The 26,114-nt window shown below is 42.4% G+C and overlaps 1 protein-coding gene across 2 annotated transcripts in view; it reads right to left on the bottom strand.

Moving 5' to 3' along the window:
- KIAA1211 (KIAA1211 ortholog) overlaps positions 1-26,114 on the bottom strand; it is a 179,525-nt gene continuing 153,411 nt past the window's right edge. Inside the window, exons 7-11 of one of the 2 annotated variants that reach the window (XM_030191408.1) lie at positions 22,220-22,416; positions 17,380-17,551; positions 8,138-8,167; positions 1,583-1,739; positions 1-1,493 (exon numbers count right to left, since the gene is read on the bottom strand). In XM_030191408.1, coding sequence (XP_030047268.1) covers positions 1,481-1,493; positions 1,583-1,739; positions 8,138-8,167; positions 17,380-17,551; positions 22,220-22,416 — 569 coding nt within the window. In that variant the 3' untranslated portion in view covers positions 1-1,480. The remainder of the gene's footprint in view (positions 1,494-1,582; positions 1,740-8,137; positions 8,168-17,379; positions 17,552-22,219; positions 22,417-26,114) is intronic. The other variant, XM_030191407.1, reaches the window with a different exon arrangement.

Below are 26,114 nucleotides of genomic sequence, written 5' to 3'. Positions count from 1 at the left end.
TGAGCCTGCCGTGAGTGGGAAAGCGCAGGGTACAAATGTAACAAAAAAATATATAGTGAGAGCATCCATGGATGTGTAGTTTCTATTATTTTGCTGCTCTTGGCTCCAGATTTAATATTTTGCTTAAGAGTGACATGTGGGAGGCAATTTTATGAAGGGGTTTTCTGACTATAACAATGTTTTTACGCACACACACAATGGCTTTTATAAAATTACCTAGATATATATGCATATAAGTATGCAATCCAAGATGGCTTGTATTATATGCACGCCACATGTAGGTGTTCCTGGGGTACAGTTATGATGTACAAGCATGTTTTATAAAATATACGAGTAGTGGCCTAGAGTACATGCACACACTTACCCCTCCGAAGCTGTGTGTGCTGGCATTTGTGTTTTGTTGGGTCTAGATCTAGATGCCTATTTTATAAAGGCTTATAAGTGTCTATGTTGCCTTTTTGACCTTCTTGCATAGCTATCGTGTTATCTAATCAGGCCCACAGTGGCCAGATTCAGGCTCCACAGTTACAGGTTTCCAGAAGGCCCATGTCCATCACTATAGTGACCAGATTAGATATTTGGCTCTGGGGAAAAAGCTGTAAAATAAGGGGGAAATCCCTGGGAACTGCAAATAAAAGCTTTTGGCACCTGATCCCATATACAAAGAAGCAGGAGCAAACAGCTAGAACAAGAGCAGAGGGGTAGGATGAGTGATGAGTAATCCAAATATAAGGTTGTATAAAATTGTTAAGGTTTGGCCTGGCTGAGCTCCACTCCCATTCCTAGACTTTTCATATGGCGTAAGCTCTGAGCCTCAGTAGACCTACGTTTGCATGGAAAGCAAGAAAGCAAAGGCTATCTTAAGGTTAACTTCCAGTGGTCTGGGTCCCTCTGTGAGAAAAAGTAAAAGATCGTGGGCATGTCAGATCATACTATCACACTTATTCAATATGCTGCTTTAAAAATTCTCTTCCTTATGCTCTCGACTATTAGCTATAGAAAATAACCAATATATTGCTTGTTTCTTTTCTTAACAACCAGAAACTTCTTGTGTGCTGGTATCATTCACAAAGAATACAACCTGATGTTTATAAAAGAGCATATCATAATGTAACCTACCTTTTCCTTTCCATTGCTGCCTTGAGAAACTGGAACCTAGATGTTTAAACACCCAATTCACACATACAGCTGCTCAATCTCATTCTTCCCAAAGGAAGAATCCATGGATGGAACCTTTACAGATGCATATGAACTGGAACTGTGCTGCTCTCTTACTTAGTCCAATTAATCCAAAAACAGCAGCATTCTCAAGACAGGCATTTGTTTCAAGTTCGTTACATGTAAATAGCGTGAGATATTGAGCAGTCCAAAAGATTGTACCAGTGAAACATGAAATGAAATCTGTGAAGCAAACTGAGCATTTCGGTTAACACAAAGGTTTGTCCTCTTGGTCCTGCTGGGCATGCAGCAATTGTTTTGGTCAGTGTATCTGCCTGGAGTTAAGAAAAAAAAAGTGTAATGTAATATATAAATAAAAATGGGCAGGGTGACATAAGACCATTTAGAATAATGATATTTTTACTTAATAATTTGTGGGCAGTCACTCCAGGCTTTTGCTTTCCTTTTGGCTAAGGCTAGCCAGGCAGGCTCTGTTGACATAGGCGTAGTGTCAGGAGTGGAGAATCGCTTGGTGATCTCATTTGCCAGTGGAGTTGAAGAAATGCAATCCGAAATTTCCACTGTTTTTTTTTTCATTATAAGAACAAAAGAAACAAAAAATATCCATTACTTTTCTAATACAAATATCCATGCAACCAATAATACAGGAAATTTATATATATATATATATATATAGTTAAGTAATCTAATTACCCATGCAAATTCCATCATGGGTTTTGCAACAACTGTGAAAGCAAAAGTACCTGGGTGCTATTGCTTTCATTATTGACCCTGAAAATTACAATAAAAGCACAGCAGAGATGGCCAAAGAACTGCACTTATTGCTAAGATATAGTAGAAAAGCAGTTTAATGAAAAGTATGACCTGGTCCGTCCATGTATCAGAAATCCGCCTCCATCAGGTCCAAAATCTTTTAATCCAGTATCACTCATAAATGTACATTGAAAGTAAATGGCTTCTATAACCTTTAATACTGTTTGCTTTCAGTGTACATTTATGAGTTTTTATTCTCTGAATAAACTGCTTTTCTACTATGTCTTGGCAGTGTGTACATTTCTTTGACCATCTCCACTGTGCTTTTTTTTTTTTTTGTATTTGTTTTACGGAGTCACTTCCTTCTCTTTTTTTGGTGTGGCAAAGAATTGTGCTTACCTTCTCGGTGGGTTATACTGCTTGTAATTCTGATTCTAGAAAACTATGCATCTGTTATGACCCCACCTCCATAATGTGAGCAAATTGACCCACGCTGTAGAAAAACATGGGTAATTGTGCTGAGTGCAGGAAATAAAGCCCATATTTGTGTGGGTCAAACCCTACTTTACCTGTGTTTATATGTTATTAATTTGGTTCAAAGATGATAACTGGTTTTCCAAGAGAAGCTCTCTTTTTGCTGGCTAGTCCATAGCTCTCTGGGTCCTTGTTTGTCCCTTGCATCAAGAAAACTATTGTTTGTTCTTGTGATCTTGGGTATTTCCCCAGGTACAAACTTAAATTGTAAGCCTTTTGGGGACAGGTGACTACCTACTGTATCTCAATATAACTTGTCTTGAAACTACTAGATCAGAGTAAATCACCTTCCCCTTCACACTACCCTTTTCCAGTCCTACAGAATCTTACCAACCCTCCATGAGTGCTCAACAATAATCACTAGTTTCTATGTGATAAGTTCTACCAGTTTTTTTAAGTACCCTAAGATGTAGCTCATGTTCGTTAGTGAATTTGATATACTGTCTTTCGTAATCAAGCATCAAGGCAAAGTATAGCATTTCTATCAGGGTCTGCCAATTTGAAACCATCTAATGTAACATATAGTAACATAGTAGATGATGGCAGAAAAAGACCTGCATGGTCCATCCAGTCAATGTGTGAAAATAATGTTGAAGCTGCATGGTGGAATTTCCTTGTGAATGCGTATTTTGGCCCAGAACCTTGTGTGACTTTTTTTGAAAGTAAGATGAATTGACCTTGGTACCCTGAGGATTTAACACATGATCTCTTGCTCATTCATATTTGTTTATCCCTCTACTCAACCTTTTCCTTTGCTTTTCTTTGGGTGGAGAAGTTTTATTTGTTTTCCTTTGATTAGCTGGTTGGACTTTCCCCTATTCTTCACACTAAGGACTTAATGTGTTTGCTTGATTTTTCTTAACTGATCCATCTATATAAAGTGTCCAAAAATGCACCTGTTTTATGCTTGTTTCATAAAGGCATCATAGGTGTTTATGTGACATCTGCCCCAAAGGGAAACTATGTGTATGACTTCTCTTTGAAAATTAGTAAAAGATATTTATGTGGGTTCAAAATTACCTGCACCACATCAGACACCAAGAAAGTATACCTGGACAGATTGCCTATACACGTTACATCTTACAAACTCTAGAGGGAAACTCTCTTTGGTATGATGCAAATTCTGTGACAAGCGTTAGCAGCAAAATTGAGAGATTAAGATCATACTCCACATGCCCTGTCTTTGGAATGAGGTTCATTACTGTCACGGTATACAGAAAACTAACCCATTTGGAGATATTGTCCCTGAGACAAACCAAGTTGCCAACAGAGTATCCCTGAAATACTCCTCAATAAATAGCATTACAACAAAGCAGAAGAAATGAGTGAAAATCCACCTCTATGCACAGGGAAGGAATCAATAGAATATGCAAAGCGGGAGAAAAAGCTCTTTAAAGAAAAACAAGTGGCAAATGCACAAATGCAGTGGTAAATATAAATATTATTCGGGAACTGGACATATGAGTGGTTAAGGACAGGAGAACTGAAACCTAAGGATGAGAGATTGATGGTTGCTGCTCAGAACAGTGGATGATGGACAAGATGGTTCACGGCAAGCACAGAAAAAACTGATACAACAGACATTTGTAGGTTCTGTATAAAAAGAGCTGGAAATGGTTACTTATCTTGTAGTTGGTTGTGAAGTGCTGATTGTGGAAAGGCACAAGAAAGAGGCATATGTCATTCTTTGGAAACTTCGTAAAGCTTACAAAGCATTGGGATCACAACCCCGCCTAAGAGGGTTTTCAGTGACTGGTTTCATTAGTCGTTTCGGCGGTGTGGCGTGAAGCCCTGCCGAACTGTGACATCACTTGCCTGGTGACTCTCCCGCAGCGGGAGCATTTGAACAGATTCACCTTGAGGCTGTTTCTGTCACTCACCTTGCCAACCCTACCTGAGAGGAATGCTGTTTGTGTCCACCTAGCCAAGCTTTTTTCTGTGACTGGTTTCATCAGCAGTTTTGGCGGTGTGGTACGAATCCCCGCCCAACTGTGACATCACTTGCCAGGCAACTCTCCCTCAGTGGGAGTATTTGAACAGATTCAACTTGAGGTGCTCTACCTCTGGCGTGCTTCTGAAGGGGCACGCCTAAGGGAAGTTTCCTGCACCTTAGTGGGCACTTTGTGGGTAAATAAGGGGATATTCATGTTTAATTTGTCGTATGAGTTTACTATGCTCAGCCAGATAGGTTAAAATGTTTGTTTACTGTTGTTTTATTTTGTGGAGTATTTGAGGGGGGGGGTGAGGGAGGGTGTTTGTTAGAGACAAGGGGATACTTCCTTAGGCTTGACTATGCCTAGTATTCAGTCTTCTTGGGGCTATTGCCCATGTAAGAGTCATGGTAGATACGATAGGGGTGTGCATCCATTATTTTTGATTTTTTTTTTACAGTCTTATAGACAGATTGAAGCTAAATTAGGTTATAGGCCAAGGCATGGGAGGAATTATTGCCCTGTTAGACAAGATTGGGTGTTAGTTCAGGTTCCTATGGTGGTTGCTCCTGAGCATGACAATGATTTAACAACGGTTCCTGTATACTATGTGAATACATGCTTAGTGTCTAATTAATTTGACATTATTAGGGATGTGATAAAGGAGAAAGATTTGGGGATGGCTTTTATTACAGAAACGTGGCTGGAGAAGGAGTATGTTGTAGTTCAGAATTTTTTTGTCACCACAGGGTTATGTTCTTTATCCAGGATGGGAAAGTAGAGAGGGGGCATTGCTATAGTAAATAAAAATGTTTTGGAATTAGAAATGGTTGGTTCTCTTCTACTCTCTGGGTTGGAATGTATGTTTGTTCATATGGAATTTTTATCATCTTTAACAAATGTTGGATTTATTTTGGTTTATAAATCATCAGGTGTATGGTCGGTGGTGCTGGAAGAATTTTGTTTTGCGAGCATAATTGAAGGTGGGTTATTTGGTGCTTTTAGGTGATTTTAATCTTCATTTTGAATTGAGCTCTAATAGTGACATTATATTTGTAGGCAATTCTTTTGTGATTTGGGGCTTTATGTGATAAATCAAGGGGGAAATCATATAGTAGGACATATGCTAGATATAATTGTATCCCCTAGTTTTGAGTCGGGTAAATTGTTAGTAGGAGACTGGGTCTACCAAAGGGTTCCATGATCAGACCATAAGTTGCAAGAGTTTAACATCTATCGCATGACCATATTTGTACCAGTCTCAAAAAAGGAGAAATGTATTCCAGCAAGAGGATGCATTGATGCCCATTTATGGAGGGGTGTAGATTCCCAACTATCTTCTTTATCTTTGGAGGAATGTTCACCAACATTAAAATTTCAGACTTAGGATAATACTGTTTGGAGTGTATTAGAATATTAGATGCAATGCTCCTGTTAAGTTAAAGTGGACAAGAGAAGATTGAGAACCCTGTTTTTCCACAAAATTTAGCTATGTTGAAATGTAAATGTAGGCAATTAAAAAGATGGTTAAAATCTCAGGAGGAAGAGGAATATCTAACTTGGAAAGCCCGTCTTTATTCTTATAAAGGACAGATAAAGTTAGCTGAATTAACATTTTATTCAGAATATATCTGTAGAAGTGTGGATTCTAGTAGGGAACTTTTTCAATTGGTTTATTGTCTTACTCAAGCTCCATTTGAGTAGTTTTGTTAATACCCTTTCAGCTCAGGGCTTTGCAGGGTTTTTTTTTAAATCTTAAAATAAAAAAGATTTTGTCTTCTATCTCACAAGTGGATTTAGTGCTTGCTGTTTCTCCTTTTAATGTTGAAGTATCCTTGAGTGATGCGCCTGTTGATTGCGTATGGACTTCTTTTAGATTAGTGGATAAGGAGTATGTTAAACCATGGCAAATAGATTTGCTAAAGGATACTGTATTTTGGGTCCTTGTGCAGCTCATCTTTTGAGATTGCTGCCTGATGTATATTACTGGCTTACAGATTTAATTCTTTGCTTGCAGATGGTGATTATTTAGAGCAGGGGTGTAGCCAGACACCCAATTTTGGGTGGGCCTGGGCCCAAGATGGGTGGGCAGAAGAACCCCACCCAGTCCTACAGGTGATTTGGTCTCTCCTTCTATCGCTTGCATGCCATATGGTCTCAAACATCTCCCCTCTCCTGCATACCTTTTAAATAGCAGATTTTCACTGGCAGTGAGAAGCAACTAATACACACTGCTTGTGTTGGCCCTACAGCCTTCCCACTGCTGCAACGTCCTGTTTCTGCATAGGCGGGAATACATCAGAGGGAAGGCAATGGGGCCGGTGTGAGCAGTATGTACCAGTCGCTGCTTGCTGCAGGTGAAGATCTGCTATTTACAAGGTATGCAAGAGGGACAGTTGTTGGGAGTTTTCAGCTAGTGGGGCTTCGGAATCCCTGCCAACCACATTATAGATGTGCTGCTACTGGGTGGGCCTGAGTCCAAAGTGGGTGGGCCTAGGCCAACCCTTGGCTACGCCACTGATTTAGAGGATATTTATTTATTTATTTATTTAGTGCATTTATATCCCACATTTTCCCACCTAATTGCAGGCTCAATGTGGCTTACAATGTTCCGTCATGTCATTCGCCAATCCGAAGTAAAAAATATTGGTATTAAACCTTTGTTGAAAGGGGATAATTTGGACCCTAAGGATTGCAGTAACTATCATCCAATAGCAAATATTCCTATGCTGAGTAAAGTGATTGAAGCTATTGTTATATCTCAACTTCAGGAATATCTGGACCATTTTGACTTACTAGATCCATGCCAGTCGGGCTTTCGCCCACTATATAGTACAGATACAGTAATTTTGGTTTTAATGTTCACTCTTTTGAGGTTATCTTGATAGGCAGGTTGAAGTCATGAGGTGTTATTGTATAAATTAGAAGGATTTGAAGTGGGTGGGAGTGTATTAAAATGGTTCCAAGGCCATACTTCAGGGATCTTCTTTGTACCCTATTCTTTTTAATGTGTACATGAGTGAATTCGGTCTATTGTTAAGGAGGCAAAATAATGAATATTTTCATATGCAGATGATCTTTCCAGTACTGACAGATATTAACATAGTGAAGATTAAGATGAATGATGGTTTTCTGGAAATATGTGACTGGATGTCTTAGTATTAAAGATTAATCCAGATAAAACAAATGTTTTTAAGGCATCTTTTAATATAGCAATTAAGGTACAAGATATTGGACATCAGAAGGATAATTCTCTTGAGGTTGTACGGCTTCAAAATGCTGATATATTTAAGAAGTCAGAAATCAATTTTCTGGGTGTGTGGTTCGATACTAACTTGACTATGGAAGCACATTACCCATCTGGTTCAAAAGGTTATGTATAAGTTGAAATTTTTATGTAGGCTAAGATATTTTTTTGAAAGATGTGAGAACAACTGCCTGATCACCTGAAAATAAGAACTCCTGATTATTGTAATATTTGTTTATTAGAGATTTCTGCGAAGCAATTGCATAGATTGCAAGTACTGTAGAATGTGTTTGCTAAACTGCTAGTTGATATGATCATGCAAAACTGTGTTATGGGATTTGCCCTGGCTGCCTATTCGGGCCAGAATTAAACTCAAACGTTTTGCTTTTCAAAATCTTATATGGTTTGTACCCTGCATTTTTGACCAGATTGGCGAGTGTATATAAACCATCTAGATGTTTAAAATCTGCTAGCAAATTGTTGCTGGCATTACCTTCATTGGTGGTTTGTTGTTGAAGCCATACTAAAAAGAAAAAAAAAGTACTTTTTCAGGTGCTGCCCCAGAGTCCTGTAATAGCTTTCCTTCTGCTATTAGAAATATTGCTCATTATATGAGTTTAGAAGAGCTATTCTGTAAGGGAAATAATTTCTTATTAGAAATAATCCTTTTATTTGAGTTTTTAAAAGAGCCATTATGAATTGGTCATATCTTATGTTTTTGATAAGTTATTTTGTTTTAAAGATATTTTATATTTGTGACAATGTTAATGATATATAATGAATTACTCTGTACCATAGGTTGCTGTTTTGTATTGTAAATCTGTAACCTACTTTGAACTTTTAGGTTAAGTGAGATAGAAATGCTGCTATTAAATTAAGGGAACTGTAGAGAATGAAGCGGCTATGATAATCTGGACATCCCCATTCTGACCGATAAAAAGCTGGCTGCAAGGAAACCTGGACTTGGTAGTAAAAGAGAAAAATACCAGAATAGCACTGATCAGTGAGATGTCACTCCCAAGTAAGCACGATAAGAATCGTGGCACGAGAGAAATCCTCAAGGCTGAGACCAAAAAAATATGGCAGAAATAAACAGAAATATTTTCCATTGTATTGGGAGCCACAGGCTTGATTAAAAAGAATTTCCAAGAACACCTGTATAGTTTGCCTATACATGTTAGATCTTATGAAAACCAGAGAAAAGCTCTTTTTGTCATAATGCAAGTACTATGGCGAGCATCAGCAGCAAAATTGAGAGACTTGGAATCATACTGAATATACTGTGCCTTAAGAGTGAGTTCATTCTTGTCGCAGTATATGCAAAACTAACCCATTTGGACAAACCAAGGTGACACCTCTTTGGGTGAGCATAGTTCAGGACCATAATGCTGCCTTATGGTCAGAATTGAAGTATGACACAGGGATGGGGACCCATGGTAAATCCATGGTAAAAAAATAATTACCACATTTTACCATGTGTGTGGGAGCAAAACTGTGTACAGCCCTACAAGAGTGGTAAAACGCCTTGCTCCTGCGGTTTAAAAAATGTGATTACCATGGGTCTGATATCTCCTCCTTCCTGCCCTGCTGCATCTTCTTGCTACATACCTGTTGGCAAAGAAGATCCCCCCCCCCCAGGCCTGCTCTGGGCCTTTCTGCCTTACAATGTTATAGCGGAAGGCGGGAACTAGCAGAGGAAGGAAGGCCTCTGAGCAGCCCTGTAGGGGATGAGCTTTGCAGTGAAAATAAAATATCAGACCCACACAGGCACTGTCGGCAGGGTTGGGGTTAAGCCGCAGAATTGGGCGGCTTTTCGGGAACGGCTGCGGGGAATTTTCGAATCGCGTGGGTTGCGGGGATTTGGGCGGGTTTTCGATCGGCCGCGGTGTGGGATTGGGTGGGTTTTCGCGGCCGCTGATTGGCCGGTTTTCCCGCTGCCGGGGCTTCTATTGGTCCAATTTGGTCCAATAGAAGCTTTTCCGGGGCTTCTATTGGTCCAATTTGGTCCAATAGAAGCCTTTCAGGGGCGGGGTTGACGTCATGGGTGACGGGGGCGGGGCTAGTGATGCGGGAGGCGTGGTTAGTGACATGGGAGGCGGGGTTAGTGACGCAGGGGGCGGGGTTCGGTGACGCGGGGGGCGGGGGTTGGCTGCGGGTGGTTTTTGCATTTGTATCCCACATTTTCCCACCTATTTGCAGGCTCAATGTGGCTTACAGAGTTCTGTTATGGCATTGTCATTTCAGGATATCATATACATTTATTGATGAGAGCAGGTTAAGTAAAGGGAGAAGAAAGATTTAAGAGAATAGTAAAGAGGGTAGTGTAGGTTTTGTTTTGGTAATAAAATGGAAAATAGCCTTGTAAGTCATATACTCAATTCAAGCAATAAGGCTGCAATATAAAAGCAAATATTGTCATATTTAAAGGAACTAACAATCAGAATATCAAGAAAAGATGAACCAGTGTCAAAAAGATACAATTACAATGACAACAAAAGTTTTAGAGTGTGTGTGTATATATATATATATATATATATATATATGGAGATCCCACACAGGTAACTATCCAGGAAAAAAACGTTTATTGGCACCAGTATGGACCCAACACGATGAGACAAACCCGCCTGCCTCAGGGGTCATAGAAACACTAGTAGCTATTAGATATTGGTACAAACATATAATCCTGGAGCAAATAGCATATAAAACAATGCCCGACACAGGCTGTGTTTTGCCCAGCTGGGCTGCGTTGGGCTTCTTTTGCTGGGTCCTGAGGAGTGGGAGGGGGGGGGAAGAATTCTCTTCAACAAAACCCTGTTTCAGTGGATATTCACTTTAGGCTGTCCATGTCTCCCTCTTCTCTTTCTTCATCCACACTCACCTCTAGGCCTAGGGAAGGAAGACGTGAAGTCTCGGCATACACTTTTATTGAATGCTTCTAGTTGCTGTGACCTGGCTGAGGTGGAGTGGGCATTGGACACATGGGTGAGTGTGGATGAAGAAAGAAGAGTGAGACATGGACAGTCTAAAGTGAATATCCACTGAAACAGGGTTTTGTTGAAGAGAATTCTTCTCACCCCCACCCTTCGGGACCCAGTAAAAGACAAGAAGCCCCTGACGCAGCCTTGCTGGGCAAAACATGGCCTGTGTCGGGCATTGTTTTATATGTGAATTGATTAATAAAGTTTGTATACATCAATCACTGATCTGCTCTTTTTTTCCTTCCTTCTTGGATTTTGTGGATTGTCTGCCCTGTTTTTTTTTTTTTTTTTTTTTTTTGCGAGGTCCACCAGACCTCCAGCCTCCCCCCCCCCCCCCCCCCCCCGTCGCTCACTGGGTGGGAGAGGGTTTGGCCAGCGGCCACTTGACATTTTCTGGGGGTTTGGGGGGGCTGGAGACCCACCGGATCTCCAGGCCTCCCTGAACCTGGGGGGGGGGGGGGGGTGGGATCGTCGGGGGGACCGGAGGTCCGCTGGACCTCCAGCCCGGCATTTGCCTTGGGGAGGAATGGGCTCACCATTCCTCCCCAAGGATCGGCAAACCCTAACGCCAGCTTGGAGCTGGCGTAGGGTTTGCCGTGGCCAGCGACCCAAATTTTGGCGCGCTGGCCACTGATCATTGGGGAGGAATACCTAATGCCCTGTTTAGCATGCACTTGCATGCTACAGTAGCAAACACCAGCGCTAGTATGGCGGTAACAGCCACTAGCGCCGGCGTTTGCTTTTGATCATCTGGGCATAAGTTTACACTTAAAACATCTTTTCAGCAAATTAACCATTTGGATACAAATTGAACTGTTTTGATTTTGAATAAATTGTTTGTTACCAGAGAATATGAAGCTTGGATAAACTGCCTGCTGACGCATTTAAGTAAAGTTTGTATTTGTTTCATAAAACCTGGCGTGGAGGATTTCTTCGCAGTGTGAGTAAAGCTTATTTGTTTCCAGACTGATCAAGAAAATAGAGGCAAAAGAGGGGCTTTAAACCCCGGATCAAGCCCGGCCTCGGCCTGTGCCCAGCTCAGTAAGAAATAAAACTTTTGTAGTGACCCTGGGTCAGGTGCTGACCCAAAAAGCTAGCTGGTGTCTGGCCTAGTGGTTAGGGTGGTGGACTTTGGTGCTGGGGAACTAAGGAACTGAGTTCAATTCCCACTTCAGGCAAAGGCAGCTAGCTCCTTGTGACTCTGGGCAAAGTCACTTAACTCTCCATTGCCCCAGGTACAAATAAGTACCTGTATACAATATGTAAGCCGCATTGAGCCTGCCATGAGTGGGAAAGCACGGGGTACAAATGTAACAAAAAAAAAACTGTGCAGTGAAACCAGAGCTATAATTGTCAAGGAATTGAGGGCCAGGTGCTTCTCTGGGAAACTGCCATGTATTTGAGATTTTGTAACACTTGATCCTGGCCTGTGTTTTCAGTAAACAGTTGAAACACAAAAAGCAACCAACTTGATTTTTTTTCTCCTTTTCCCTGCTTTCTACCCCAGCCAAAGCTTGAACAGCTCTTAATGGATGTTACAGAAAGCAACAGGATAACAGCCTCCAGAAATTTGTATATATCGGTGATGGCGAACCTATGGCACGCGTGCCAGAGAGGGCACGCAGAGCCCTCTCCCTTGACACGCGCGCCGTCGCTGGTCCGCCCACGCTCCCTCCCTCCGAACACCAGTTTGCCGCCTCCCGCCCTCCCTCCAACCCAACAAGCATCAGGCCCCTCATAGGCGGGACCAGAGCTTGAGAGACAGAAAGGAAGGCCGAAGGCGCGCCGATTGAAGAACACGCGCTTCACTGCCGCTGCACGCTGCCTTAACCCCGAGGACGGTACGCTTTTTAAATTTCACAGGAGGGGGTTCCTGGTGCTGGGAGGGAGGGAGGGAGGGAGGACGGGCGGGCGTGCGTCCTGATGCTTGTTGGGTTGGAGGGAGGGCGGGAGGCAGGCCTGGTGCTGGCTGGGTGGGTGGGTGGGAGGCTGGGTGCTGCTGGGTGGGAGGGAGGCCTGATGTTGGGTGCTGGGTGGGAGGGAGGGAGGCCTGGTGCTGGGTGCTGGGAGGGAGGGCAGGGGGGAGAGGAGGGTGGCTGGACATGGGTGGCTGGAGGGGAGGGCAGGGAAAGAGGAGGGTGGCTGGAAGGGAGGGCAGGGGGGAGAGGAGGGTGGCTGGACATGGGTGGCTGGAGGGAAGAGGAGGGTGGCTGGACATGGGTGGCTGGAGGGGAGAGGAGGGTTGCTGGACATGGATGGAGGGCAAGAAATGAAGAAGAAAGGAGGAAAGTAAAGAAATAAATGGAAAGGAAGCCCTGGAAATGGAGTTAAGTGAACAGATAGCAGCAGAATCAGAGACTGGACCAATATGGATAGAAAAACAAAATCACCAGACAACAAAGATAGAAAAAAAATCATTTTATTTTCATTTTAGTGTTTGCAATATGTCCAATTTGAGAATTTACATCTGCTGTCTTATTTTGCACTGGGTATACTGTTATTGTTTTCCTCCTATACTAGTATAATATTTTCAATGATGTCTGTTTATATGCGCCATGGCTGGTGTAGGGGGTGTGGCTATCATAGGGGTGGAGTCATATGTGGTAACCCCGCCCATAATGAGTACCGGCACTTTGCAATAAATAATTTGATTTTGGGTTGCTGTTTGGGCACTCGGTCTCTGAAAGATTCGCCATCACTGGTATATATGTTCCCTGAGTGTGGCTGCTAAGTACCACCCACAGTGACAATATAAACACACTGACTGCTGTTTGTGTTCATGAATAGGTCTAATGCTGTGAGCATGAATAGTGATATCTGGGTGCATGTGTGTAGCATGGGTCCCATGCCAATCTACCGCCTGAGGAGAGGAATGAGATGCCACCCCCTGCCACAATCTGATATCTCCCCCCTTCCTTCCCCAACCTCTTCCTTGAAATTACATTTTCTTGTTTTTTTAAAAGGTGGAGGTGGCAGCAGTGATTCCCATAGGCTGCCTTGCTACCGGTCCTGGCCCCTTCTCTCTACTGCTGAGAAAACAGGAAGTTACATCAGAAAGGTGGGCTGCAGTAGAGAGAAGGGGCCAGGACTGGCGGCAGGGCAGCCTATGGAAATCATTGCTGCCACTGTCACCTTTTAAAAACAAGAAAAGGTAAGTTTGAGGAAAGGGGTTGAGGAAGGAAAGGCGGGGGGGTGATGCCACCTCAGAAGAGTGCCCCTGCCTCAGGTGGCCTAATTGTGGGGCTGCTACTGGTCCCTATAGTGTGCATGAGTTAATGTGGGAATATGCATATTCCATTTCACTTGGTATACCGCCTTTCTTCATGACAAAACAAAGTTTACAATATAAATACATAGAAAAGAACTTTTCATTTTTCAAATAATATCTTTAGATAATGTTGTGTTTGATATTGAACAGTAAAGTAACAAAGCTTAAGATAGAATAATATACTAGTCAAAGCGAATGCAGAGGCTGTCCATGTGTCTATGCACCACTGAAGGCCTGAGTACAAGTGAGTCTTCAGGGCCACCTTGAATTTAGGAAGTGATGATTCAAGTTTGAATGGAGGGTGGCAAAAAGTTCCATAGAGTAGATGCTAGAAAGAAAAAGGCTGAGTGTCTGTTGGTGTCTAGACCAGCCAGAGATGGAGGTGATATGAAAAGTCGAAGTGCATTGGATGAACGGAGAAGATGGGGAGATGAGTCATGTGGAATAAATGATGCCCAATAGGGAAGGCAACCTGTTTAACTAACTTGTATTTTAAACTAAATTTAAAACCTACTAGAGAGCCAATAGTGTTGACAGAGAAGCAGAGTATCATGGTCAATGGATTACTGTATTTTGAACTAACTGGAGGTGTTTGAAAAGACCCAATGAAAAGCCAGCATATACCATGTTGCAGTAATCCTGTCTTGAAGTGATATGTGCATGTAGCAACATGATTAGTATATAAATGCTGGCGGTGGGAAGGGGGAAGAGGAGAAGCTGTATTTGGTTAGGGCAGATTAAAATACTTGTCAGGTAGGCATATACGGTCAGAGCTCCTTGTCCACAGAGATCATGGTGCTGTCCCTAAAAGTAACAAAAAACAATTGCAAAATGGACTTCTGTTCCACTAGTTTCTAGCACGAAAAGAGTGGTGTAGGACAAGCTCCCATGGTTTCCATACAATAAAAAAAAAAGAAAGAAAAGAAAAATTACCTTTTTCCTCTCAGAGGAAATTACAGGAGCTATATGGGCAAAAGGGCAACTGCCTAAACTTAGCCCTGCTGTCAGGTGGAGTAAATATAGTGGGGTAGAGGCCCTGAGGAGGTGAATACAATACACATTTTTAGGTGGGGGGGGGGGGGGGCTGGAGGTAGACTGTAAGACCATAGGCAGCAGAATGGGGAGGTCCACTGTGGCCCAACCAATATTTTACCAAATACAGCATCTGCAAATAGAGAACCTGGGGGCAGGGCTCAAGATTGCTGTGTTTAGTACTCCAGCCCAAAAGGTGTTCCACTGTCCATGTGTAAGTGTGTAAGGCACTCATGAAGAGCACAGGCTGGTTCCTGTTTGCTGCAAATACAGTATCTTTTTTACATCCTTTCCAAATAACTTTGATTCAAAACATACTGAATAGCCGTTGAATATCTCCTTTCACAAAGGTTGACACTAGTGTAAACCTGACATTAGTCTGCTGTTTGCCTAGTGGCCATTCACACCTCAGGCAGTGATCAATGTCCTAAGTTTAGAGCAGGGGCATCCACTGTGCAGTGCACCTGACCCTTGGGATGGCTCGTTGGGAATGTTTAGCAAAATAAAATTTGAAGCATTGCTAGTTGCTGCATATGACGTCAAAATTTCAGAAAAGATTCACAGATTTTGATGAGTATAAACAATGCTACAACAGGCTAAAATGTTCATGTGGCCCATACACACCCGGATTTCTAATCATGTGGCCTGCTGATGAAAAAAATCTAGATACCCTAGTTTAGAGAATCTCTTATCTTGGTTATTCTACTCCAGAACATAGTAGATGACGGCAGAAAAGACCTGCACGGTCCATCCAGTCTGCCCAACAAGATAAATTCATATGTGCTACTTTTTGTGTATACCTTACCTTGATTTGTATCTGTAATTTTCAGGGCACAGACCGTATAAGTCTGCCCAGCACTATCCCCGCCTCCCAACCACCAGCCCCACCTCCCACCACCGGCTCTGCCACCCAATCTCCGCTAAGCTTCTGAGGATCCATTCCCTCGGAACAGGATTCCTTTGTTTATCCCATGAATGTTTGAATTCCGTTACCGTTTTCCTCTCCACCACCTCACGTGGGAGAGCATTCCAAGCATCCACCACTCTCTCCGTGAAAAAATACTTCCTGACATTTTTCTTGAGTCTGCCCCCCTTCAATCTCATATCATGCTCTCTAGTTCTACCGCCTTCCCATCTATGGAAAAGGTTCGTTTGCGGATTAATACCTTTCAGGTATTTGAACGTCTGTATCATATCACCCCTGTTTCTCCTTTCCTCCAGGGTATACATGTTCAGGTCCACAAGTCTCTTCTCATACGTCTTGTAACACAAATCCCATACCATTCTCGTAGCTTTTCTTTGCACCGCTTCAATTCTTTTTACATCCTTAGCAAGATACGGCCTCCAAAACTGAACACAATACTCCAGGTAGGGCCTCACCAACGACTTATACAGGGGCATTAAAACCTCTTTTCTTCTGCTGGTCACTCCCCTCTCTATACAGCCTAGCAACCTTCTACTTACAGCCACCGCCTTGTCACACTGTTTCGTCGCCTTCAGATCCTCAGCTACTATCACCCCAAGATCCCTCTCCCCGTCGGTACCTATCAGACTCTCACCGCCTAACACATACACAGAAGCAATTCACACTGCTGCTATACCAACAGCACAGGAGTAACAGAATGCCATTTTGTTTGAGGAGACCTAAGCTCCGTCCCCCAACCCCACCCACAGCTCCGCTCCCAACTCCAGCATCTACCCTTCCTTCCCTACCATCCCATTTTCTCCCCATTGTGTCCAGCATCTCTCTCATTCCCTATCTCTTAAACGTCCCCTCTCTCATGGTGTCTAGCACCTCTCTCTTTCCCTCCCTCCCACCCCCATAATCACCAGCATCTCTCTCTCCCTTCCACCCCCATAGTCTCCAGCATCTCTCTCTCCATCCCCCTTCAGTATCTCCCCCCCCCCCCCCATGGTCTCCAGCATCTCTCTTCTTCCTCCCACCTCCCCCTCCCTCACAAGGTGTTTATTTTCATATCTCCCTCTCCTGTGGCAGCAATACTACAATCAGCAAATAGAATAGGCATCACTGCTGGCTGGTGCTCAAGACCTTCTGGCTCCCCACCCCTGAACTGTTTTAGAGGAGGCAGAAGCTGGTAGGCCTGGGAGAATGTACAGATGCTGAAGGCCCTGTACTGATTGGCCATGATGCCTCTGCTTTTGTGCTAATTGTAGTGTCACCATCCCATGGGAGGGAGGTAAGGAAATAAACACCTTGCGGGGGAGAGAGGGAAGGAATATATTTTTTTGGGGGGGGGGGGGGTGCCATGGCACCTGTTGCTCCCCCCCATTCTGACACATATGCAACACATTTGACTCAAGAAAGTTTGGAGACCTATACGTAAAACCAATGAATCCAGATATCTTCAGCTGTTTATATATACTTTCAATACTTTGAGAGTCATTCTATATACATAATTAGCCTAGGTTTGAGAAAAGATGAATATATGGAAGCACCTGTAACAGATGTAGGAAGAGTGTTGGATTTCTTCAGCTGCTCTCTGCGTTCCAGCCATGACACGACCGTTTCAATTTTCTTGTCCTCCTTCAGAGCTACAGGTTTCTGTGGTGTACTAGCTGTGCAAGTCAGATTGCTGCTTCTATTATCAGAATGATTGGCAACCCCAACCTAGGATCAAAGAGTTTCAGAAGTAATTAGTTAAAGGTGGCTCATTATAAAGTGTCATTTCATTCTGTAACACTCTGAACAAGTATTTATTCAGTAATACACAAAGAATGAATTTTTACTGTATGCACTTCACTTGGGCCTTGAAATATGCATAAACAGAAATGACATAGGGTGAAACCAGAAATTTTATCTTAAAAAATGTCAAAGAATTTATTATCTGCCTGACTGATAGAAGGTTGTAAGCAACATGATCACATCACACCATTTCTGCAAAAACTTCACTGGCTACCAGTACAAGACAGGGCTAAATTTAAAACTCTGTGTCTGATCGTCAAGATCCTGTATTTGAAGAACAAGATCTTGCTCTACCTACCTCCAAGGTCACTAAGGTCCTCCCAAGGAGTATCCTTAACCACATTCTCTTGCAAGGACATCACACAATGTGACACCTGCCAATGAGCCTTCTCTAGAGTAGCCCCTACACTCCGGGATGCACTCTACACTTGTCTGACTACAAAGGACTTACACTAGCCCCAATTGATTCAGAATACCACAGCGTGACTGACAGAAAGTTGTAAAAAAATAGGATCACATCACACCATTTCTACAAAAGCTTCACTGGCTACCAGTTATAATACAGGGCTAAACTAAAACTCTGGTTCACGGTCCGTAAAGGAAATGGGCCAGAGTACTGGAAGAACAGGATCTCTCTCTATGTACCTCCAAGCCTGATGAAGGTCCTCCCAAGGAATATCCCTGACTGCAACCTCTCCAAAGGAAATCACAGAATGACCAGACAGGCTGACCAGTATCAAACTGGACAAACAAGCCCATGGATGGCTTCCTACAGGAAAAGTCCATAGACCATTATTAAAATGGACTTAGGGAAAATCCACTGCTTATTTCTAGGATAAACAGCATAAAATGTATTGTACTCTTCTGGGGTCTTGCCAGGTACTTGTAACCTGGATTGGCCACTGTTGGAAACAGGACGCTGGGCTTGATGGACTTTCGGTCTGTCCCAGTATGGCAATACTTATGTATTTATGTAAAGAATTGTGCTAAACAATGTAAATCTAGACCCTGATACTACATACTAAGGACCCAATGTGCATGGCCAAAAAATATTTGGTTCATGTTTGTTTTAACACATTGGGATCAATATTCAGCCTTTGGCAATAAGTGACCTGTAAGCTGCTCAGAGCCAAGGTCTGAGTTAACCCTGGATATTCAATCACAGGTGATGTCCGGCCTCCAGCAGTGAATAGCTGGGATAGCTCATGATATTTAGACCAATGCACAGTTAGTCTTTCAGGTGTCCTAACTCTATCTGCTCACTTAGCCTATAACACTACTAACAGGTTTGAATGATTTATGTTTGCATTGTGTACTTGATCTATAGGAATGTTGTAAGAATATGGTACCAATTGTGATTGTACTGCATGATCTTTTCTATTTTTATTATGGAGTTCCTTTCTTATTTTCATAAGATTTTAGTAAGTATAAACTGCCTTGATTTGCATGCAAGGCAGGTGATATATGAAATCAATAAATGATAACCAGTTACATGCTGGATCATCCCAACCTAACCAGTTAGTGCTTTGGCGGTCAGAGGGGATATTCAGAAGCACTATCCTGCCTAGTTAAACACTTGAATATCAACTTCATTTTTCCCAGTTTTGACTATTACTTTGGGGTTTTTTTTCATACTTTCATTTTCTGAGTATGCATCGTCCCCCTCAGTCTATAAACTTACGTGCCCAAATGTAGAATTAGCATGCAAATTTGTGCACACAATTTATAGAATAAGGTCAGTTGAATGCACAACTTAATTTAATAATTGTGTGCTCATTGGAATTAGCCAATTATTGTCTTTAATTGGTGCTAACTGGCTCCAATTAGCAGTTGTGCGCATCTGCCCTTAGTTGCTATTCTATAAGCTATCCGAGGGATTCTACATAGCACAACTTAAGTTGCGCATGCAGATCAAGTTGTATTCTGGATTTGCATGTGCAACTTAATTAGTAGAGAAGCCAATCAGTATCTAATTGCTAATTAACTAGCCATTATTAACACTAATTGGCATTAGAATTTACTTGCAGAACTGTAAATGTATTCTATAATATAATGCGTGTAAAGGGGGAGTGATCATGGATGGGTTGTGGGCGTTTCTAAAATCTGTGTGCATGGTTATAGAATACATCCGGTCCATGTGTAATTTAGGTGTGAACATTTGCACCAAGTTTTACTTGACGTAACTGCATGCAACTAAATTTAGTCGCAAGGATGGGCGATTGGCATATACTATAAACCGCTTGGAAATTTAGGCGTATTTCATTTTGGCACTGATTATTTTAGGCGTGATATACAGAATCTAGTCCTTGTGTTCAACTTCTAGGCAGGCATGGACATGGAATGGGCATGTGCGGGTCGGGGTGTGCCAAGGAGTCAGGCGCACAGGTTATAGCGGTGTTTTTCAACCGGTGTGCCGTTGGGAGTTGAGGATCATTTGCCTTTTAAAAGTTTTCTTGTCTCTAGCGGTTGGTGGCAGCGACTAGCGATTTATACAGCCAGGGCTGCCGAGCAGGGGTGTAGCCAGACCTCGCTGACAGCGGGGGCCACAGCCCGAGGTGGGGGGGCACTGTTTAGCCGCCACCGCTGCCACGATCCCCTTGAAACCCCCTTCCCGCCATCGCCGCCCGCCCCGCCGCCGCATTGGACACCCCCTGCCGATGATCCCCTTGAACCCTTCTCCTGCCACCAACCCTCCCCCGCCGTCGCCGCCCGCCCCGCCGCCGATACCTTGTTTGCTGGCCGGGCCAGCAGAAGAGAGTCTTTTCAGTGCCGGAGTAGCGCCTTCGTTCAAGGAACTTCCTGGTTATGATCAGCTATTTCTGATGCCCAGGGAATTTTGTCCCCCCTGCCTCCTCCTCTCAGCGGCTATGTATACAGCCTGTTCATGCCAACCCCAGAGCCTTCTCTCTGATGTAACTTCCTGCTTCCACATAGGCTCTGGGATTGGCATGAGCAGTCTGAATGAATTGCTGCTCACTGCTACCACTAAACGCTAGAGACAAGAAAACCTTTAAAAGGTACATGGGGGGCAAGAGAAACAAGGAGAGATGCCTGTTTTCCAGCTGGAGAGATGACAGGAGGGAGAGATGCTGGACTATTTGTGAGGGGGGGGGGGGGAAGGTAAAATACTGTTCTACGTGTGGGGAAGAGGAGAAAGTAAATGCTGGACTATTTGTATGTGGGGGGGGGGGAGGAGAAAGTAAATGCTGGACTATTTGTGTGTGTGTGTGGGGGGGGGGGGGAAGAAGGTAAATCCTGGACTATTTGTGTGTGGGGGACGGGGTGGAGAAGGTAAAATGCTGGACTATGGGTGGTGGTGGGGGAGAAGGTAAAATGCTAGACCATGTGTGCCTTTACAATGTTTGCACCGTGTAAGTGTGTCATGAGACAAAACAGGTTGAAAATCTCTGGGTGATAGAATACTAGGAGTTATGCACCTAACTGCCAACAGTTAACTGCCCTTATAGAATTCATACTTAGAACACATCATCCCAGTGCCTACATTTTTTTGGCTCTCTTTCTTGAATCTACCCCTGTATGTGCACAAGAAATTTTTTTTTCTCATCAATATATATTATATAATTGTCCACAATTGGGAGATCCAAGATCAGGAAAACAATCTCAAAGAAAATAAGAAAAACTCAAAATGGTTAATCTTACAATTCACATTTTCTGATGGAGGAAGGTTAATCGGTAATTGCAGCTGGTATAGTGGTAACTAAAGGAAGTTGCTGCAGAGAGTTCTTCATCTGTTCTTTCAACTCCACAAACTCTTGTAATTTCTTAGGTTCAACAAATAAGTAATAAGGAAATAAAACACTTACAAGGGAATCACACTAGGAAGGTCCTACCTAGGGCAATAATTCCTGGCTTAAAAGCCAAGAATTCACGCCTCCTAGTCTGCGATTCCCTTGATATGTCAGGGAATGTATTCATCTTTGAACCCAAAAAACTATCAGCCATGTGTCGGAAATACAATTTCAAAACATTGTTCCTATCTAAATCAAAGGCGAAAGTCACTAATAATATCTCTATCTGTAATTTCTGAATTTTCCAAAATGTCAGTTAAGTTCACATCTCTTTTCTCTGATAAAGAAAATTTTAAGGGAAATATAAATCACTTTAGACGCCAGAGGGTGGCTATCAAAAGGTATTTGCAAAATATCAGAGATATACTTCTTCAACAGTTCAGGAGCTGATATATAGGATGTTATAGGGAAGTGCACAAGAACTTTTATCAGAAGTGCAAATCAATTATACATGCACTAATTCATAGGTATACAAGCAATTAATGTGCTCTTAAAAGTTTTAGGCACCCAAATAAATCAAATGCATGCTCCCAAAGAGCTACTGGGTCTTCCTAGGTGAAACAATGGTTTCCATGCCTCTGCTTTCATTCAGATAATTAATTTTATAAATAGTGAAATAGAAAATTAGTATACACATTTTTCAATATTCCTAATTAAATGACATTTTTACTTTACATACAACTGAACACAACTGTAGTTAGCAACGTCACATAAATATCGGCATTTGTAATTGGTGTCGGTGATTGTAAAAAACATTCTTTTTCCTGAATCTATCAGTAATTACATTTATGTTTTCTTTTGCTAGTTTTTCAGCCTGCTTTGCTTCTCGGGCTTGCTTCCTCTCCTCCCTGGTTGCCTGCTGCTCCCGAAAGCCTTTCTGCTTTTGTAGTGCTAATGTAATCCACAGAGGTTGAGCTGACTCCACTTTTTCCATCAGCCGGGATCCATCTAAAGAATGCCTGCTTTGGAGAACTGGTTTTTCTAAAAGAGAAAAGAAAGAAATCAATTTCAGGTGAATACAGTACAATGCTTTTTTTGTGGGTGGGAAAAGCTCCTAATTCAAAAGGCATGTAGAAACCAGTATTCATACCGGTCCATGAGAACACTGGATTCTAAAATGTTTCCATAGGAGTTGCAGTCAGAATACCTAACCTTTTGTGGAGTGAGTGAATGTAAGATGTATTTAAGTTTTATATTTGTAAGATCATTGTTTCAGGATCCTTTCAGGTCCCCTCACTACTCTAGTACACTCCTAGTTTCAGGATTATACCAATTTAATATAAAACCCCTAGTGGTGGAGAAAAGGATTACTACAAATAAATCATTTGATAGAAATGTTACGTTTTCTGGTAGGGTTCCCAAATAAAATCCATGCAATCAAGGGATTTGTCAAGAAAAGTTTTTAGATATTTTATTACATAGTAATAAATGGAAATACTTAGATATGTTTCTTTAAGTTGGTACCAATTGTTAATGTTTATAAGTACATAAGCATTGCCATGCTGGGACAGACCAAGGGTCCATCGAGCCCAGCATCCTGTCACTGACAGTGGCCAAAAGAACAAGCAATTTGTCCCGCCCATCCTAGAAATACTCTATTCCCTTGTCCATTCAATAACATTCTATGGCTTTTTCCCCAAGGAAGCTGTCCAACCCTTTTTTGAAGTCCGCTAAGTTAACCACCTTAACCACCTTTTCCAGCAGTGAATTCCAGAGTTTAATTACGCGTTGAGTGATAAAACATTTCCTCCGATTTGTTTTAAATTTACCACACTGCAGCTTCATCGCATGCCCCCTTGTCCTAGTATTTTTGGAAAGCGTAAACAGACGCTCCACATCGACCCGTTCCATTCCACTCATTATCTTATAGACCTCTATCATATCTCCCCTCAGCCGCCTTTTCTCCAAGCTGAAGAGCCCCAGCCTCTTCAGCCTAACCTGATAGGGAAGCCGTCCCATCCCCTGTATCATCTTTGTTGCCCTTCTCTGCACCTTTTCCAATTCTACTATGTCTTTTTTGAGGAGTGACGACCAGAATTGAACACAATACACCATGGAGCGATACAACAGCAGAATAATATCCTTATTTTATTTTACATCCCTTTCCTAATGATACCCAACATTCTATTTGCTTTCCTAGCAGCAGCAGCACATTGAGCAGAAGTTTTCAACGTATCACCAACGACGACACCTAGATCCCTTTCTCGGTCCGTGACTCCCAATGCTGAACCTTGCATGACGTATTGATTGTATTAAAGAAAATGATACAAGGTGTTAAATAATTTGCAATAAATAAAAGCAATTCAAGTTTACAATTCAAGTTACCACAATTTCAATTTAACTTCTGTAATAACTAGGGCTGTACATTTAACACTTTTAACGCAATTAATGCATTAAAATCTTTAATGAGTTAATAATTTTAATCACGTCAAGCTGCTTGCTCCTGGTTCCACTACCTATCTTTTTCTCTTTCCTCCTCTCCCAGACTCTTCCTCCCTCTAGCATATTTATCTCTCTTACCCCCTTCCTCCCCGATGCTCCTGCAGCTTGTTCTCTCCTACCCCTGGCAGCCTTTTTTCTCCGACCACCCATTCTCTGGCATCTCATTCCCCTCCCCCACCACACGTGGCCCTCCGAACTTGCCTTGTACACATGGTGGCATTAAGCACACGTTGCTCCACTCCTCAGTAACCGAAGTCCTCCCTCTCTAGCTTCCCGCCTCCTCTGATGAAACTTCCTGTTTCCTGCTGCAGGAGTCAAATGCAAGAGAGAGAGGGGGGCGTGTCCAAGATGGCGGCGTAATCGGATGTTTTGTGAAACGCTCCTGAGAAGCTGGAGGCAAAAATTGAATTCTTCTTACTAAAATGCCACATTCTAAACGAAAAGGAATGCTGAGATTGGTGCCCCCGCCCTCCTCAACTTCCACGCTGACCCAGCCAAACATAGAGCGTTTCCTCACCGCGTCCTCGACGAAATCGAGGGAAACGGATCCCATAGCGGAGAAGACTGGAGAAGGGGAATTCCCGCTGGGAGAAGAAGTTTCCCTCTCACCACCATCAGTGTTGATACCTCCTTGTCCACTGTCGATAGCTGAGCTAGGGGCGAACCATCAAACCGCCGGAAGTGCAGCGAGAGGACTGCCAAGCGAGGGACTAACTCTGCAAAAAACGCCGTGCTCCGAGACAGAGCCTCATGAGAAATTATCGGAGGTTAACCTGGAGAAGATGTGGATGATGTTAAATATAATGGACGCAACATTACAAAAAACATCAGGTGAAGTAGCAACTTTAATCTTAAATTTGAGGAATTCAAGTTAACAGTTGATTCGGTAAAACAAGATTTGGTCTCTAAAGTTACAAATCTGCAACAAGAAGTTGAATCATTGCAAACATCTAGAGACACTGTAGTTAAAGATAATACAGACATGCGTCGAAAGATTGAACATTTGGAAAATTTTAATCGACGTTTGAATTTGCGCTTCTTAAACTTCCCTAAACTTCCTGGAGGCAGTGCAGTGGAACTGTTTAGAAGATACTTGAATGAAAGCTTGAAGTTTCCTTTAGAAGCAATTCCTCCTATAAATAAGTTATATTATATACCAAGTATCAGAAAGGAAGAAGGAGGGATAGGAGCAACAGCAAAAGCAAACCAAGATTTGACCAATATTTCAGATCTATTGGAACAATCTTTAGACGAAACAGCTGAAAGGCCTACACTTATTGTTTCTTTTGTATTCGAACAGGACCTTAATGCAGTCAAGAGACTTTATTTCAAACATGCTAAAACCCTCTTTGGTGGTCAGAAAGTGTGGATATTCCCTGATGTTACAAATCAAACCCAACTAAAAAGGAAATTATTCTTAGCCATGAGGAAAGAACTGTGGAGATAGGGGGTTCCTTCTTTTTAGCGTATCCATGTAAATGCATAGTAAAATTGGGTGAAACAAAATATATATTTTATTCACCGGAACAGCTTAAATCTTTTCTGGATTTGAAACAACTGTAAAATAACATCATTTAAAGTTAATTGAGGAATCACCGCATTACTAACTATTAATTGTTTTTCCTTTGTAACCTTCTCTATTCATTACGCCCCCCCCCCCCTTTATTGGGGTCTAAGGAAGCAAAAAAATTGAGCTTAAGGCTGCGTGGTTTCAGCCAAACCCCATATAAACTAGAGGCCCCTAGAGTGTGTTTTAGATTTCTGTTTGAATTTCTGTGTGGATTGTTTTGTTTTTGTTTTTTGTTACATTTGTACCCCGCGCTTTCCCACTCATGGCAGTCTCAATGCGGCTTACATGGGGCAATGGAGGGTTAAGTGACTTGCCCAGAGTCACAAGGAGCTGTGGTTGTTTGCTTAAGGCTGAGCCTTTGGGTCTAGTTTGTGTCTAGTGTGAAGCCTCACATGAATTTGAAGTTAGAGTCTTATGTGAAGTACATGTGAAATTCAGAGGTTTTGCCCACTGCTCTGCCTGACTGCTGAAGTAAGGAGTAAAGTGAACCCAGGATCTTATGCCACAAGTTAAAGGGTAGGGGGGAGGGGGAAAGGGGAGAGAAATATTAACCAGGAGCTTAACTACAGGATAGTGGGGAAAGAGTCTGTGTAGACAAGGGTTCCAAAGAGTAGAGACTGTGAAGTTCAATCAGAAGGGAAGCCACTGACCCAAAGAACTGATATGT

Source organism: Microcaecilia unicolor, chromosome 2 (genome assembly GCF_901765095.1).
Source record: "Microcaecilia unicolor chromosome 2, aMicUni1.1, whole genome shotgun sequence".
NCBI lineage: Eukaryota > Metazoa > Chordata > Amphibia > Gymnophiona > Siphonopidae > Microcaecilia > Microcaecilia unicolor.
This window is presented reverse-complemented; position numbering and strand designations above follow the sequence as displayed.